Below are 17,500 nucleotides of genomic sequence, written 5' to 3' on the forward strand. Positions count from 1 at the left end.
AAGTTTTTACAGTAAAATGTGCACCCAAAGGTTTTTACGAGCCAACGCGGTCTAAAACTTGTGTGACATTTTTTTCACGAAAATATATTTTATCATAAGAAGAATATGCTCCATATAGAAAACAACCTATAGATCATAACTATACTGGCCAACATGAATAGGATTTTCACTGAATTGTTTTAGGCCCTACACTAAACTGTGACCAACCTATTAAAAGTTTTCACAAATGTCTACAAGATACATTTTGAATAAGGCCTGCAAGTTAGAAAATTGTTCTACATTTTTACTCAACGGGAGAAAGGAATATTTCCTTTTTTTGAAGGAGTTACGAAGATTTACTCAGAACCAAAACAAAACATTTGTCTTGCCACGTGATTATAAAAATAACAAGGCCTAATACAGGCTATAAAACAATTACAAATTGACGCATAAAGCTTGTGCGTAAAATTATTATGAAGAGATTATTATTAATAATAACTTTCCCCGTTGCAAATGTTTTTAATAAAGAAATTAGAGATTAGGGATTAGAGTACTCAAATAAAATACAATTCTTGTTTTCAATTTTTGAAAGAATGAATTGTGAAATTAATCTGTTTGTTCGCTCTCCAATACCGTGTGTGCCCTTCATCGCCCATTAGAAGCATCGTTTTGATTGTGGGAATACGGCTCACGCGTCATGTTATTGTAGACTCCTCGCGTCACAACTCTCCCAACTCTCCTCCCCGACCTGTTGCTCTCGCGCCCGATTGGCCAGCGCGTACCTCAGCTTCCTTCGAAATCATATAAACCTGGGCCCCCGCTCCTTTCATGGGGTCAAATTTCTTGCGCAAATGAGAGCCTTCCTCATTCATGTATAAATAAAAAACTGCTTTCCAAAAGACGAAGACTCTGGCCTGGATGTATTTTTTCGATTCAATTCAATCTAACTTTATTTAATCCACCACAATGATCGCGAGAGCTGCTTGCCAAACTTGACATGCACACATTGTGGAAAGAAAACGTTATCATCAGACTCGAAAGTTTGTTGTCAGCTCGCAGGTAAATGTGTTAACGTTTGTTTTTATCCGTAAGTGAGAGGCCTCTGTTTCCTTCAGCATCCTTCGTGAGAGGTACTCCTCACTCCCCGGAAAGCGGCTGCAACCCTGGGCAGAGGTGACACCGCGTCAAGACAACCAACCGACAAGGGAACGGCGGATAACCTGTCGGTCTTAAACATGAACCTCATTGGGAGTTACCAGCATCACCATCTGATGCATGACACGTTTCCATTCGTCCAGAGGTGTCATCAAGAAAACCCGTACTTCCAAAGCTGGGTGGTGAACCACGGCGAGGTACCTCCAGACTTCCAGATCCAGACGCCCTACTCATCCGAGTTTGGGGCTCCTGGCCCGGCTCACGACAGCCAGTTGGACGGCCTCTCGGCGCGGATGGGGAAGAGGAGAGCTGCAGGACCGAAGAAGGAGCGACGGCGGACGGAAAGCATCAACACTGCCTTCGCTGAACTGAGAGAGTGTATTCCAAACGTACCAGCGGACACGAAACTATCTAAAATCAAAACTTTACGACTGGCAACAAGTTACATTGCCTACCTTATGGACGTGCTGGCTAAAGATACGGGAGAAACAGAAGGATTCAAGGCCGAGATCAAGAAATATGACAACAGAGATTTAAAAAGGAAAAGGGAGATGGTATGTTATGCCTGATTTTGTCTTAATTAGTGCAACATTTTAAATAATATAACCTATTATTAATATAAATTTAACCAATGAATATTTTGAAATCCGTTTTTGAATAATACACACATTCTGGTTCTAAGGTTTGATAGCATAGTCCTGCACATAGGACATTTTTAAGTTATCATGCAAAATCATGACGCCAAACTTCAAAAAGCGTTTCATACATTTTTGTACAATACTATTTAGCAGACACATAAATTGCATATGGGAGTTAGTTGTGATAAAACGTGGACTATAATCTTATAGCGTATTCAATTTATTCGACACTGGCACACTGTTTAGAAGAGCAACACGTAGAAAAATAACTAATTCACATGTTATTCTTTTTCAAAATAAAAATGTCATGATGTTCGTACAACGTAGGCTATATAGTTCTCTAAACCCTATAGAACCGAATTCTTAAAGATAACCATGATACCATAAAACCATGTTTGTTTGTTTTTATTGCTGATAAAAATATATATATATATATATATGTGTGTATTTTTCTCTCCACAGAACGAAGGTCTACAGGAATCGTTAGGAAACGAGAAAAAGATAAAAGGACGGACAGGCTGGCCTCAACAAGTGTGGGCTTTGGAACTGAACCAGTGAAGCCGAACATCACTGAAAACCCACTCATAGACTCGGTATTCAAGCACTCGCTGCAAGGAATACAACCACTTGCCCACACACACACACACACACACACACACACACACACACACACACACACACACACACACACACCTTTACGTGCAATGTTGAAACACATCAGCGGACGAGTGATAGTAAACTTATGCCTACATGAACAATTCATGTTAAGAGATTTAATTAACTTTATGACATAGTTTGTAAGACTTTGTTGTAGGACATCTTGTGCACGAACTGACGACAAAATATTGTGGTGTTTCTTTAGCCAACAGAGCTAGTCAACACCATTTTAACGCCATGTAAGGCATGCATTATAGACTATTGTCGTCGCCTATGTCTTGCTTCGAAAATGTGTTGAATCTACCTCAAATTAACGTTACTGTTCGATTGAAGTAGTACATGAATTTATTATATATTAAGACATGATCTATTATATGAAAATTAAACACATTTCACTATCAAAAGAGTGTCATTAGAAGAATGAACAGGCCTAATATGGCCAACTGTACTTCATACATTTCTTAATGGAAATTGTGTCCCAGGTGAACATTGTGTAAATTAACTTTATGCCTGAATAAATTAATTACTTATTTCACCACAAATCTCTGTAAAGTCGTAAAGTAAACAGACGAGGTAAAGCATTAGTAATGCTCATACAAAACTTCTTGGTTTTGCCCAAACGTAGCCTAAGCCTACAAAATACCTTGCGGAATTTAAAACCATCACAAGCATTCGGTTATTTTGTTCATTCTGTCGGAATGGATATCCAAGGTAAAATATATGAACGTTTTATGCAATAGGCCTATGTGGATATGACTTATGGATAGGATAATATACATCAATTTAAAATATATCCTTATTATATATGTATGAATAAAAGCCATAGGGTCGACATGGATAGCAAGCAAAACATTTACTACATTTAAATACATTTTAAGACGGTGAACTTTGACGACGTGCTGTTTCATTTAGTGAAACTGCCGCAAACATCCCCCCAAAAAGAATTCCGTGATTGGAGATTTAACTGATTGTGAATGTGAACTAGATACATGTAGGCACCTTACGCTTCCTGTAGTCCGTTTATGTAATTCGGTGTCTGATAACTCATGTAGTCTATAGGCCTACTGCAAGTTTGCCAAGTTTCATGCGTGTTGGTGCAGACTACAGCAGCCAACACGTTAACAATTAACAGATTAAATATAACTCAATTGCATACGCCCAAATTTGTGTCAGAAATACTTATATATATATATTTCCTAATTGTTCACTGTAACAGTGTAGCACTCTTACATTCACTCACCTCAAAGCGCGTGTGCAGTGTTGTTGGTAGCCTATTGATTTAAAACGGAACTCATGTAATTCTCACGAGCGTCAAATGCAGGATTTGATTTGTGCTTAATCACTAGGGTCCATCGGACATACGTAAGACTTTGCTGGGTGCTTTTGAAACAACCAGAGCTCAAAGTACAGGATCTTGAAATCATTCGTTGGTTGACGGTTTATTTAAACCGACACTTGGTTCTCTAAATGAGGGTCATATTTGCAGAAGTGGTGCCATCTAGTGATGATAAACAACCACTACAGCTCATGAGCAACATGAGTTCAATGTGACCGTCTTTTGGTTGAGCGATAAAAAAAAGGAAACGTCAACAACGTCTTTACAATGTACAATATGTTTATTGATAAGAGCAATAAGCAGCCATTTTTAAATATGTGTATGTCATCTATTACAACAGTTAGATTTAACGCAGCACAGCCAATATGTTAACAAAGGAGAAAAACAAAACAAAAAAGATATACATGGCACTAAGAAAGCTACAAGCGAAACACAAAAGACTAGCTGACATGGTAAAAATATACCGTTAAGTAGGAACGATGGCCGGAGACTTCCAACACAAGCCTTAAAGATTAAGGCAAGACGGGTACAATTTAAAAGGATACACTCAAATCCGACATTATCATAAATGTAGGACGAGGAGCATGGACAAGCTCTACAGCGTGACAGCAGGGCGAACGGTTAACATTCGGTAACTTTTTGAAACATTAGGAAATAATTTAGTATTTTAAATTACGGGAGTTTGTTGAAAACTAAAACATGACAGTAATTTTAATTTGCTTCTTTTATTTTGCTACAGGACTGTCAGTGTTGGGCTTTGTGGAACACACCCTTAGTGAAACGAAATAATTAATAAACAAATACAAACAAATTATACGGTTAAACACAAACGAGGTTCAACTCGAGGTTCAACAAAATGACCTCTGGTGCAGTTCATCTATGGGTCACGTGCCAACCAGACGAACATAATTCCAATACTGCCAGAATATACATACTCAAAAATAATTGCTGTGACAACTGACATGATTCCTCAGGACGATAAACCAATCTGAAATAAACCCCCCCCAAAACATTTAAGCACAAACAGGATAAATACAGCCACAAGGTTCTAGTGTCCAATGACTAAAAGACTCATGTTGGTAGAAAAAGGATTAGGCTAACTAATGTTAGTGCTGCAACTTGGCATTTCCTAGGAGAAAATGCCTTTTAAATATGGTGCTTCAATCTGTTGTTTTACACTCCTTAGACATGACATCTATTTAAAAACGCGTCTCAAAACGCTGAAATCATAATATAAACAAGACGTAAAGGGACACGGGAGGAGGACAAACTAGACGTATCGGCGTGTTTCAGAAGAAGAGGGCAACGACCAGGCCAGGATGATCGCCACGGCTGGAACGCACCAGCCAAGGAAGGGTGTGGGAGTCTGCGAGTGTGTGTGTGCAGCTGACAAAGACATAACGAGAAGGAGTGGTGTGTGTGTGTGTGTGTGAGAGAGAGAAAGAAAAGCATTACAAATTAAATGCTACGTCATCCTCGTTCTGAACCGTGCTTCTTCATTCAGCTGGACAAGAGAGGACTCGTCCGAGCACAATTTGCTGGACTTCATAAAAATGTACAATACTTCCCTGCTTCGACGATCCTCTTTCCATTCAACAATACAAGAAAATGACCCATTCCCATCCCTCTCTCTCTCATGTTCACCTTCTGGTTTGGCACAAGCATTCCTCCATGTTGATAACAGTCGAAACCAAAAGACAAACAGAGAAAAAAAAAAAAAAAAAAAACTAAAAAGAGATACCCAAACCCACAAACATCTTTAAGGCAGTTTCTGTATCGTACAACACATTCTCTCCCAGACCAGTCAAACACTCCACGTTCTGTACATAGCGAGATATCATATTCACACGACGGCATCGAAACTGCAGAGGCCCCTAGAAGGCTCTGCAGGGCTGGTCGCCACGGAAACACCCGTGTCCGTCGGCAACCGTGTGGGGTCGGGTGAGGGAGGGGGGGGGGGGTCGGAAGGTGTCTAGTCCAGTTGTTTGCTGCCGTCGGCCTTCTGGTCTAGCCTGCTCTTGTTGCTCTTCACCATGTAGATGAAGTACGTCAATGTCTCCTTCTCGTTCACCGGAATGTTCCGGAAGTGGCGGCTGACCGTCTGAAGCGGGGGAGAAGGGGAGGCGGGGGGGCGAGGGAAAACTTCAGTAAACATTGAGGAGTAGTACATTACGATGACAGGGGGTAGGTATACACAAATCCTGCGCACTTCTGGTCCCTGGACATGCTGCACTCACTATATATGTCATATTTGTCCGTCGCATTAGAGAAGAAAAAATGATAAAAGTCTGCTTAACATACACATGTTAAATGTATATGAGATTATTGAGATTGACAGGACTATACAATGTCTGGACGACACAAGCCTGGTGTGCTTGCTGGCTCCAGATTACAAGAAAGCACGCAAGACAGAGGGTGGAAGGAGGATCGGCAGAAGTTTCAAACGACACATCTAGTCCACAATTGCACCCCGTCTTTGACAAACTGAAAATACACTACAGCGCTGAGGTAATCCTAATAGGGGTAAATACCAAAAAAGAAGGTTATTAGATGGATTCGGAGAAACTGGACACATAAATTCAGCAGACAAGTCATCAGGAGGCATTCAATATCATGTAAACATGGGCGAGACGGAGGCCGCTTGATTTATACTAACAAACAAGAAAGGGCGCATGTGATTTACACTTTAAAACACGGGAGGGCGCGTTTGATTTACACACACACAAACATGGAAGGTGTGCTTGATTTATACTAACAACCGGAGAGCGCATTTGATTTATTCTCATGACTGCGCGGAGGTGTGGGGGGGCCCCGGGTGGGGTTAGACGTCCACCGTGTAGTGCCACAGCTCCGCTCCGGGGCTGACAGCCTCGCCGGCCGGCCGGCCAACAAGCAGGCCTGTAATTGGTTGGAGCTGTTGACTGGTGCCTTTATTAATGATGTGTAAGTCTCATTACTGGGGGTCAGGGCCTCTGAGCGGTCTGGGGAAACATTCAACTTATAACCCTGCTTCCTTCACCCCCCTCACCCCCCCCCCCCCTCCCCGCCCATCCCCAACCTCCGGAAACGCTGCATAGAGGGGTATTTGTAAGGACAGGGGTTGTAGCCAGCTGCATGCTTCCACTCGGTTCACCTGTCCAGTTCACAAAGCCTCCTAACAATCTCTCCGTGACCAATTATGAGGCCATTTTGCCACCACACCCCATATATCACAGCGACCAAGCTGGGGGCTCCCCCCCCTCCCCATGACAGACTGGCGTTGGGAAAGCGACCGGGCCTTAATGAAGTCCCTGGGAGCAAGACTTAGCCCCACAAACTGTGACGCGATCCCCGTTACAACAGGTTACTAAAGCAGCGACTGAAAGCTGTGTGGTTGGACTTGATTTTTATGGGGAGAGCAGCTTTGTAGTGGCCAGGTCAGGTGAGCTCCAACACCTAGCATGGCTCCACACCTCGACACACTGGCGTTAGAACTCAGGCCTCATCAGAAAACAATGGAGGGTTTGTTATTCTACGCCTGTTGATTGATGCTACCAAACGGCCTGGCACTAACTAGAAGCAGTAAGCTCATTAGAATATGACAGAGGATTTCCATTTTTTTTTTTTTCATTTTTATTATTTCTCTTACTCTTTGATTGGGCTTGGCGTTTATCCAATTAGGTTTTTTCTTTTTTTCCTCCACAGCCAATAGCAATGAGAGAATCGCTCGTAACTGGGAGAACAACGTCCCCAACAGGCAGCAGCCGACACTGACCTCCTGCTGAAGCCGTTCACACAAACAGTGAGGAACGTTCTAGACTGTTGCTACTATTGACCCTTCACACGCAATGTTGTGAGTAGGTAGTAGTTACAAGTCATCTAATAAATCGGAGAGATTCACGCTTCAGTATCCTGATAGCGACACTTTGTCACACTGTAAAAATCCCCTGTATGCAACCATGATTTATAGGCTGTGAGAAGGTTGGATGATTTCAGCTACTGTCCTTATCTAATGTATTCCTTTTTAATGTCATTATGATAATAAATGTATTAATTTAGCAAAATGTATTGTTTGTTGTGTAGTCCTTTCCGTTATGTTCTTATGTGAAAACTATTTCCATTCAAGCATTTCTAAACGGAACAAGACAGATAAGTCACAGCCTACCCCCCAGTTAGGGCTGGGCGGTATGGCCTAAAATGTTTATCACGGTATAATTCGTAAGCACTGACGGTATCGGTATTTATCACGATATATTAGTTATTCTTAAAATGTCATGACAATGCAATCCGCACTGCAGCGGCTAATCTACCGCACTTGCACGGATTTGGATTGGGTAACTACGGTGTCACTTTCACAGGAGTTGAATTTTCCTAATTTTGCAGCGTTTAATTGCCACGGAAGATCGACTTCTCAGTAGCCTACACGTTCAACAGTAGCCTCCATTGATGGGATCGCAAAAAAACTGTAAAATATTTGTAGAGTTAGCTCTAGCTATAAACAAATATTACATGGCTGAATACTAGATTCTGTTGGCCTACAATAAACAAACATTTCACAATTCCAACCAACCTGGAATTGGATTTGTCAAACACATTCTGGTAGATTAATTTTAGCGCACATGCATGGCTCTCAGGTGGTGAAAGAGATTGCTAGTTATTCCACCTTTGGCTAGCACAATTTGACGACACAACTTACAGAGTAGGCTACTGTTTGTTGGTCGATGTCAAGTAACTTGAAACCAACGAAAGAGGCTCCTTTTTTTTTTTTTACCAATTCTTCTTTGTCCGGCAAATCAACCCCACTGGCGTTATTTTTTTTATCATTAACGCTTGCTTACACTTGCCAACAAAGGCAGTTTATTCATATTAATGTTTGCTTCCTCTGGAGTTGTGCTAGCTTGTTTGTTGACTTTCATTGGCTGGCACAATGGGTGCAGCGTCCATGCTGCATGTTTTTTTGGTAAAACATACAAATTTGAACTAGCCCACTAGGCAGTATTACGTGACTCATTTTTATACCAAACAGAAACACTTTACTAATACATTTATTCATATATTGTGATATCCATGATATGGCCAAATTCATATCATGGCACAACGCAATACAGTGCGAGTATGAGGAAGAGCTTACCTCGGCCAGCTGGGCCTTGTTGAGTCCAGGCCTGGTCTGTAGTTTGTAGTGTCTCTTGTAGCGTCTCAACGTGTTCACCTGAAGCTGGAACAGGTCCACCTGAAACCGTGACAACAGTGACCGTGACGACGTGGCCTTGCATCACATCCTGAGGTCCTCACGCCCAGCCCTTTATCAAACGTCCCTTCTCTCAACACACCTTTATCAAATGTCCCTTCTCTCAACACACCTTTATCAAACGTCCCTTCTCTCAACTCTGTGGGTGATGAAGGCCTTATGAACCTAAAAGTACTTCAAAATCAATTCCCCAAATGTCATCAAAACAACTTTAATGTAAATGCGGTATAAATATCCATATTCTGTGTTAAGATGAAGTCCTGCCACACTCACTATGACTCATTCTGACTGGTTTAGTGTGCTGGGGGATGGCCAGGCTATAGACACATGATTTAAAAGAGCACAATGGTGTCTTTTTCTCTTCCTCGTCTCCCTTCCCCCTCTCCTCCATGACATGGTCTACCATTATTAAGCCTTCCACTGTCCCATCTCCCCTCACCAACACCTCCCCCCCTCACCTCAGGTACTTCCACATCGTGATCTGGTGACTCTCCACCATCGTCGCTTGTCTTCCTCTTCCTCTTGTTGCGAACACTCTGGATGAAGTTCTTGTGGAAGTCGCAGATATAGAGGTGGCGCACCTAAACAGGACAGGGTTCCATCGAGAGATCAGGATTGAGAACATGCATCTTGGCAAAACATGAACAAAATAAAGGACTAAAAGTTGTTCTAGAATCGTAAATATGCCCTCCGTTGAAATACTACAACAGAAAATCTTGCTGGTAAACACACAACCTTTATCCGTTTAACCTGTAGAAGACACGTGATAAAATATGGTGAGTATTGATATTCAAACAAAGCGTTATATGGCATGCGTTTAAGCACGTGGAGCAGTACACGCTGACGCGGTATTATATCTAGTGACTTCATTTTCAACCACGGTCAGGGTCCAACACCATGAATCCACCACGTGGACGCAGCAACTACCGGTCAAACATAAAACTTTACATTTCTGTGCAGAAGCTTCAGAGATCTCTTTCAACAACAACAACAAATATATATATATACATATATGATGTGCATGTTCCGGTATATGATCAAAGAAAAAAATGATGATACCGTTGTGTCATTTTCCTGAACGTGATAGTCTGTGCTACTTTGTCTCACCGGACAACCATTTCTGGCTTCCTTAGCAACAGCCATTTTACGGTGAAGGGGGCGTGGAAAAAAGTGACTGCTCACTGCGCAGTGAAACAACGACTAGAGCTGCAAAGTAATGGGGGAAGCGACACTGCAGGAGTCACACAATAGTTGGCCAGCTAGCCAAAGAATCTTGCCACCATGCCACCAGTTGAAACGAATGTAATTTAACCGGCAGTCTTATGAGAAATCGACCATTTTACAGATTACACTTACAGTAGTAACTTCACGATCTTTCTAGCTGCCTTGCCGTCGAAGCATATCGCCGAGACTACTATACAGTAGCTGGCTAGCCAACACTTTGACGTCGTTGTAAAGGTGATCTGTCAGCTGACTAGCTAACTGTTACGCAAACCACCACTACCTAAGTAGTTGATTTGTGCGATTCAATGACTATTTATCACAATTCCACTTACACTCTTGTCGATGTCCAACTTCAGTTTTTTCTGCGATATGCTCTTCTGGATCCGTTTACTGAACGACGCATTCCCAGCTGATCGACCGCAACGCTCTCCGTCCTCAATCAGGCAGCAGCTTTGACCGTAAAACGGCGGAGCTGGGGGTCCATCGTGGCTGTCCTCTTCCGTGCTAAATCCATTCATGATGGTTGCTCTAGAGATATTGCGAATTCGCCCCGAACCGTTTCTTCCTTTGGTACACTAACAAAGCCAAGTAGTTAGCTTAACCCTTTAAAGGTCGGGCAAGCTTTGTCTAAGGCAAGAAAGCTTTTCTCCTTTCAGATTGGATGAATATGAAAGACTTGCTACATCAAATGAACGTAGACATGGATTTAAAAATCACTGACCAAACCTTTCTCACCAAAAAGACGAGACGAGACCGCGCAAGGTGGCGGCTAGGCAGCTAGCTAGGCTAGCTAGTACGAATAAATTCCTGTGCTGACAACGCAAACCGCTGACTAGCGACCTACTTTCAACGAGGCGCGCATGTGACACCTTCAAGCGGTCACAAATCAAACTAAGTCCAATCGCACTTAAATGTTTATCGAGAATGAAATAACTTTAAAGAAATCACGTATTTCATAGAACACCTCAACAATCGCGGCACTCTTTCAGAACAGCTTGTACAACGGAACGGTCCCGTTCCTGCAGCGGAAGTTTGACTCTCGGATCGCCATTGGTCAGTGCTCAATCAAGGCGTGCCTCAGACTGTTAGTACCTGTATCCGATTGGTCAAAGTAGATGTCAACAGTTCCGTTGAAGCTTCCTGAATCTCTATGCGTATTTTGTTTTCTATAAATAAGATCGTTATGTCAAGTCAACAGCCTGCTCGAACGATTGTACGGTTCTATCACGTTTTACAGAAAAACATGCCAATATGGCATTTTGCAAAAATATGGCTCGTTTTGATATTCATTCAGAACGTTTGAAACGGATAGGCTTTATGCAAATAATTGGACTCGTAGAAACTCGGAACCCTCCCCCTTCTAAATCGCGAAGCATTCTCTCATTCTTCGAGCATAAAACCAGTAACAATGGACTAACTATGTCCCCATCCGTGGAAGCACAAACAGCCACATCATTTATCAGTATCCAAAACAGACCTTGTGCATACCATCTCCTTAGTTGTCGCCTTATTAAAATGTAATGCCTAATGTATCTACATTTAAAAAAAAATAGTTTGCAGGCTATGAGTGTATGTGGGATAGATACTCCGCATTTGCTAAATACATGTTAAAACACGGTGTGACAGTGTAAGTAGGCTAACTCGACCACAACAAAACAACTTTTCAAAGTTAACAAATCATAGCCTTGTATTGCCACCAAGGGGAGCCACATAGTCACTATTGAATTGTGCGATGGAAAAACACTTAAACATTTTGAAAACTATTAGCCAACTGTTGTCTTCCAGTAGGTTTTTCTCGAACCCCAGTTGTAACAAACCCAATTCAACGTGTCAACCAGCTAATTATTCAAGTGTGCTAGATTATTGTTAGAGCAAAAAAATCTGCATTGGAGCAGAATTGGAGGCACTAGTGTGATAAAAAAAACATTGAAACCTACAACGAACTTCTCCTTGCCCAGTTGAAGGCTGTGGTTTACGCGAATGGACGTATTCTGAGGAAGTGTTCTATTCTACTGCTTAACATACGGTCACCATTAATTAGACAACTGACTAATTAGACACTTTTGGCCCGCACTCCAAAACGGTGGTTAGTGACTTTTCAACAATAGACGAGCACTCCGAAAAACAGAATGGAATGAAGATAGACACAGTTAATCGTTCAAATATAGAAACATTTTATTTTACAATTTCGGCAAAAAATATCATACAATTCCAGTTTAGTTGTACAGTGTGTTAAATATCTAAATACACTTTTACAGTCATTATGTCAGTACAAAAAAATATTGGATATTTATGAGTTACAAAATGTACACTTCCCTAGATGTTAAAATTGCACTCATGTACACAGCATAGTGTGAATGACCACCCACGACCTTTACACACTAGAAACCTTTATTTTAAAAAGTATTCAATGCTGAGCTAAATGATCAATTCCAACACCAGACCATTCAAATAATTGCACCGTAAGAAAAGTAGGTTTAACACCACCACAATAGGGTATACTACTTCCGACCCATCTATAAATCATACATACATAAAATAAAAACTTTTACATGTGCAATGGACAGGGTCCACATCATTTTCTGCAATCGGCCACCATTTAATTGCTCCAGAAACGTAAATTAGCTACGCATTCAATCATCCGCTCTAGACACTTTCGCGTTCTGCCGTTCTCTGCTGAATAGAAACTGGTAGAACAAGGGTGGGAAGGGATTCACAAAACCTTCAGCTCACGCACACTTTTAAGAACATTAAACCCCTTTGACCCCGCTGCATAAGAAACATTTTCATGGAATTTTATAGAAGTGTGTCTTTTTGAATACAATTTGTATAAAAGGGACTGCAGCAAAAAAAAAAAAGATTCGATCGTAAACTTAATATGATAATGTAATGCATACCCAAGGATGAACTGACGAGTCATACGGACATCACAGTGCCAAAATATTCCCTAGTTTGTCATGGGGGGAAAATGATATGCCTTATGGACATTAACACAAGTTTAAAGCAAGAACAAGAAAAGAAAATCCACAAACAAGAGAATCATTCAGATGAACTTAAAAAAAAAAAATGCTTTGGTTCTCTGTTAAGGTTACTTCCTCCAATAGACAGGCCTGGTATTGATTTCATTTGACAATAATGTATACATTTAGCAGACAGTTTTTCCAAAGCAAGGTACTGCTGAAATGGGAACCTTTTGATCTTCAATCAAACGCTCCTCACATTATTCAGAGGACACGGTCGCTGCACTGTACCATCATACTGTGGCTGTTTGTGTTATTCACTGTGCCAGACGGCTGAGATGTGGTTACTTTGCACTGCGCCCAGGTGAACGCAGGCCTCTTTCCACACTCTGACCGTCAAAATACAGTCATAACTTTGCATTTGTCGTCCTTGATTTTCTGCTGTGTTCTCCACGTGAACAACCTGTCGCTTTTGATAAAAGTATCTGCTAAATGAATAAGATGTTAAAAGGTCACACACCAGACAGTATTTGGAGGGAGGGATTCTCTCAGACGCCAGTTTCACGTTCACAAGGAGGACATCTGCGAGTCTCAAGAATCAAGAGTCTCTGAGCAGAGTAAATATACACGATCAGGACCCAGATTTGATAGATTGGACGAGAATTGCATTGAAACACAAATCAAGTGGATTGGCTGAACTAAAGCAACAACAACAACAACAAAAAACACCAACCCGACAAAAAGGAAGAAATAAGACAATAAAAACGTCAAGTAAACAAAGGAAACAAAGATGGAGGACGGGTGAACAAACACAACACAGTGACTCTGTGTTTCAGGGTTTGGGAATCCATCCAGCTTCATTCCTTGAAGGAAACAGCGGGTGTTTAAACACAAACAAGAACAACAACAGGGGACTATGACATCATGACGAAAAGGAAGAGGGGTTTTTCGTCTGAATTTCAAGGCAGGAAAATACAAACTGGTTATATAGTCTGTTCAGCTATTCACTACCAAAAAATACAATTACAATTACATAAATGTTTTCCAAAAATCCATCAACAAGGGTTAGTCCAGACCAGACCAGTTCAGACCAGTCCAGACCAGCCCAGACCAAGGGTTTGGCTCTTGATCTCTTCTCCTTCTTCCGACAAGGCACTAAAATTTCATTCAAGTTTTTCATTGCAAGTGCTTTATGCATTTAAACCACCTCATTCCTGTCACCACCCCAGACCAGGCCAGTGTAGAGGGGCTATACCCCCCCCCCCACCCCCCCCCCCACACACACACTCCCACGTGGGTGTAGGTAACACGTATATCTGCGAGTGTGAGATTGTGTTTTGGTGTGTATAAGTGTGATGTAGGTGTGTATACGTGCGTGCGTGACAGTGTGTACCAGCGTGTGTGCATGATAGTGTGTCTGTGTGAGATGACGGTGTGTGTGTGTGTGTGTGTGAGACGAGGTTGTTCCAGACACTGCCTGGGTTCAGGCTGCCAGCCAGCGAGAGCTGGCTGCAGGTGATGACACATCCAGGAACCTGGTTGAGAGAACCAACCCCCCCCCCCCTCCTCTGACCCTGAGGGGGGAGCGAGGGAGTTGGAGAGAGGAAGTAAAGAGAGAGAAAGAGCGAGCGAACGAGGAAGGGAGGAGAGCTGGTGACTGTGATCACCAGCCAGGGTCGAGATGGTGGAGCAATACGCGCGTGGTCTGGGTGTGGACTAACGTCCAGTGTTGTCAAGGGTGAATCTCTTGTTCTCCGTCATGGAGACTCACTGGAGGAGAGAGCCGCCGGAGGAGACGTAACAAAGGAGAGGAGAGAGGAGAAAAGAGGACGGGAGAAGGGGGGAGAGGAGGGGAGTGGAGGGGAGAGGAGGGGAGAGGAGAGGAGGGGAGAGGAAAGAAGAGAGATGTGAGGAGAGGAGAGAGGAGAAAAGAGGACGGGAGAGGGGGGGAGAGGAGGGGAGAGGAGAAAAGAGGAGAGGAGGGGAGAGGAAAGAAGAGAGATGTGAGGAGAGGAGAGAGTAGGGGAGAGGAGAATAATGGAGGAGGGGAGAGAGTAGGGGAGAGGAGAGAGTCATGTAAAGCAAAGGAGCTTTGCAGAGCAGAGTGGTTCTGTCTGGCTGGGCTTTGTTGTCAGTCCGGCTCTGGCTCACTATCGAAGCCTCAGGGGGTGTTGTGTGTGTGTGTGTTAGGGTGTGTATGTGTGTGTGTGTGTGTGAGTCAGCCGTGGGGAGCAGAAAGGGGAGAGAGAGGTAAAGCCTCGCTCAGACAGAGGGAATGGAGACAGTCAGTGGTAGGAGATGTCGAGGAGGGGGGAGGAGAGGGGAGACGGAGGTCCTAGGGTGTGTGGGGGGACTCACCTCTCCACAGACACCTGTCACTCAAACAGTCCTGCCCCCTGGGGCTTCTCCTCAATCTCCTTCTCACAGAACCTTCTAGACCGGCTTGCTCACGCGCCCCCCCCCCCCCCCCTTATCCCTCCCTTCCCCAGCTAAAACCCCCCCCACCTTCGCACCCCCTCTACCCTCCCTCTCCCCCCAGCAGTGATGGTGCGTGAGTCTCTGGGCTCGCTCCTGCCCCCCGGTGGACTCAGTTGGCGCTGTGGTTGAACTGCTCCAGCACGGTGGCGTTGGTATTCTCGAACAGCCATTGCTGGCTGGGCGACGCTGCGTCGCACATGCTCATAAACACCCTCTTCTCCGACGGGCTGCTGTCTATGCAGCTGTTACTGATGGGGTGGTAGATAGTCTTGTCCTGCAGAGAGGGGGGGTAAGGGAGGAGGGAGGAGAGAGAGGGGGAGATAAAAGAGTGAGGGGGAGGGAGATGTATATTTATAGAGAGAGAGAGAGGATAAAGAGAGGATTAAGAGAGAGAAAGAGAGAGAGGGACAGAAAAGGCAATATTAAAATATAGTATTTGAAGACAGAGTGAGACACACACCCCCACACACACACACAGACACCCACACCCACCTTGCGGTAGCGCCACAGCTGGTTGCCCCTCATGCCATGGCAGTCGTACAGCGTGACGGGGCTGTTGTGGGACACGGCGTCAAAGCACACCTTCTTAGTGTGCATAGGGTTCCCCACCCTGATGTCCTCCCTCCAGCCAAACGTAAACACCTGGGGAGGGGGGGGGGGGCACAGTCGGAGAAAGAGCGGGAGCGGGAAGGAGGGGGAGGGGTGAGCGTTGGTTCGATTGACTATACTTGAGGAGCACTTGTTTTGCTTCAACCCTGGAAAATGGAGGCCCTTTCAGCCACAGACGGAAAGGTCAAAACCAATCTGTACCCTCGGTAAAGATTCCACCGTGAAATACAGAGCTGAGCTTCTCCGGATGAACTCTAACCCCCCCCCCCCCCCCCCCCCCCCCTTCCTCCTCTCCCCTCTCACCCCTCCCCCCAAACCCCCCTCCCACCCCCCCCTCCCACCTTCCCCTCTCTTCCTCAGATCTAAGGACCTCAGTCTTGGACAGCTGCCAGACACGCTGGGTGATTTGCAGCGATGCAGTTTTGCCCCAGCTTGGAATACAAATTGCGACCATGACAGAGATTAAGCCACAACACATCTTTAAATGACTGTAATTAAACCGTCAAAGCGGCGGGCTGGAGTCTGTCGCCGGGGAAACAATAGCGTCGCCGTGGTGATCCATCAATGTTCAGTTATGAGCTAGGCTAAAGCATCTTTTGAATGACATCTGGAACAAATATAGTCCATTAGAACCGCAGAGATAATGAAGTTGTGTGTGTGTGTCGATGCACGTACTCCAGTTTGTGTGTAAGGGAGTGAGTGAGTTTGAATGCAGAGACGCGTGTGTGACAATTTGAGAGAAATTTGAAAGGAGGGAAAAGAGAGTGATTATTATGAAAATGTGATGTGTGCATGCTGTGTGGAAAAGGTTGTTTGCGTTTAACCGTCAAAAAAGTGAGAGCGAGAGAGAGAGCGAGAGAGAGAGGGACAGAGAGAGAGAGAGAAACATGGTGTGTCACTGTGCAACTTTGGTTGACAATTCTCATATGCCATGACCTTTAACTAGATGTGTGTCTGTCCATGAGAAGTGTGTGTGTGTGTGTGTGTGTGAGAGAAGTGTGTGTGTGAGTGAGAAGTGTGTGTGTGTGTGAGAGAAGTGTGTGTGTGTGTGAGAGAAGTGTGTGTGTGTGTGAGAGAAGTGTGTGTTTGTGTGAGAGAAGTGTGTGTGCGTGTGAGAGAAGTGTGTGTTTGTGTGAGAGAAGTGTGTGTGCGTGTGAGAGAAGTGTGTGCGTGTGAGAGAAGTGTGTGTGTGTGAGAGAAGTGTGTGTTTGTGTGAGAGAAGTGTGTGTGCGTGTGA

At 43.8% G+C, this 17,500-nt stretch overlaps 3 protein-coding genes across 4 annotated transcripts in view; 1 reads left to right on the top strand and 2 right to left on the bottom strand.

Annotated features, from left to right (window-relative positions):
- sap30l (sap30-like) overlaps window positions 1-11,230 on the bottom strand; it is a 27,014-nt gene extending 15,784 nt beyond the window's left edge. Inside the window, exons 1-4 of one of the 2 annotated variants that reach the window (XM_084683650.1) lie at window positions 10,549-11,230; window positions 9,451-9,573; window positions 8,876-8,974; window positions 4,021-5,866 (exon numbers count right to left, since the gene is read on the bottom strand). In XM_084683650.1, coding sequence (XP_084539776.1) covers window positions 5,738-5,866; window positions 8,876-8,974; window positions 9,451-9,573; window positions 10,549-10,734 — 537 coding nt within the window. In that variant the 5' untranslated portion in view covers window positions 10,735-11,230 and the 3' untranslated portion in view covers window positions 4,021-5,737. Of the gene's footprint in view, window positions 1-4,020; window positions 5,867-8,875; window positions 8,975-9,450; window positions 9,574-10,548 lie in introns of those variants that run through there. The other variant, XM_084683649.1, reaches the window with a different exon arrangement.
- LOC146246297 (heart- and neural crest derivatives-expressed protein 1-like) lies at window positions 836-2,891 on the top strand. Its single transcript, XM_084684082.1, has 2 exons — window positions 836-1,688; window positions 2,235-2,891. Exons 1-2 carry the CDS (start codon window positions 1,215-1,217, stop codon window positions 2,328-2,330), a joined length of 570 nt encoding a protein of 189 aa, XP_084540208.1. The 5' UTR covers window positions 836-1,214; the 3' UTR covers window positions 2,331-2,891.
- A 4,455-nt stretch (window positions 11,231-15,685) lies between the features above and the next one.
- galnt10 (UDP-N-acetyl-alpha-D-galactosamine:polypeptide N-acetylgalactosaminyltransferase 10 (GalNAc-T10)) overlaps window positions 15,686-17,500 on the bottom strand; it is a 41,156-nt gene continuing 39,341 nt past the window's right edge. The window contains exons 11-12 of the mRNA XM_084684235.1: window positions 16,147-16,296; window positions 15,686-15,928 (exon numbers count right to left, since the gene is read on the bottom strand). Of these exons, the coding sequence (XP_084540361.1) occupies window positions 15,764-15,928; window positions 16,147-16,296 (315 nt within the window). The 3' untranslated portion in view covers window positions 15,686-15,763. The remainder of the gene's footprint in view (window positions 15,929-16,146; window positions 16,297-17,500) is intronic.

Source organism: Hypomesus nipponensis, chromosome 20 (genome assembly GCF_054491055.1).
Source record: "Hypomesus nipponensis isolate SF chromosome 20, ASM5449105v1, whole genome shotgun sequence".
NCBI lineage: Eukaryota > Metazoa > Chordata > Actinopteri > Osmeriformes > Osmeridae > Hypomesus > Hypomesus nipponensis.

Coding starts and splice junctions, on each gene's coding strand:
- LOC146246297 (XM_084684082.1), top strand. CDS start 1,215: ATGAACCTCATTGGGAGTTACCAGCATCACCATCTGATGCATGACACG. Junction 1,689..2,234: donor TAAAAAGGAAAAGGGAGATG/GTATGTTATGCC, acceptor TTCTCTCCACAG/AACGAAGGTCTACAGGAATC.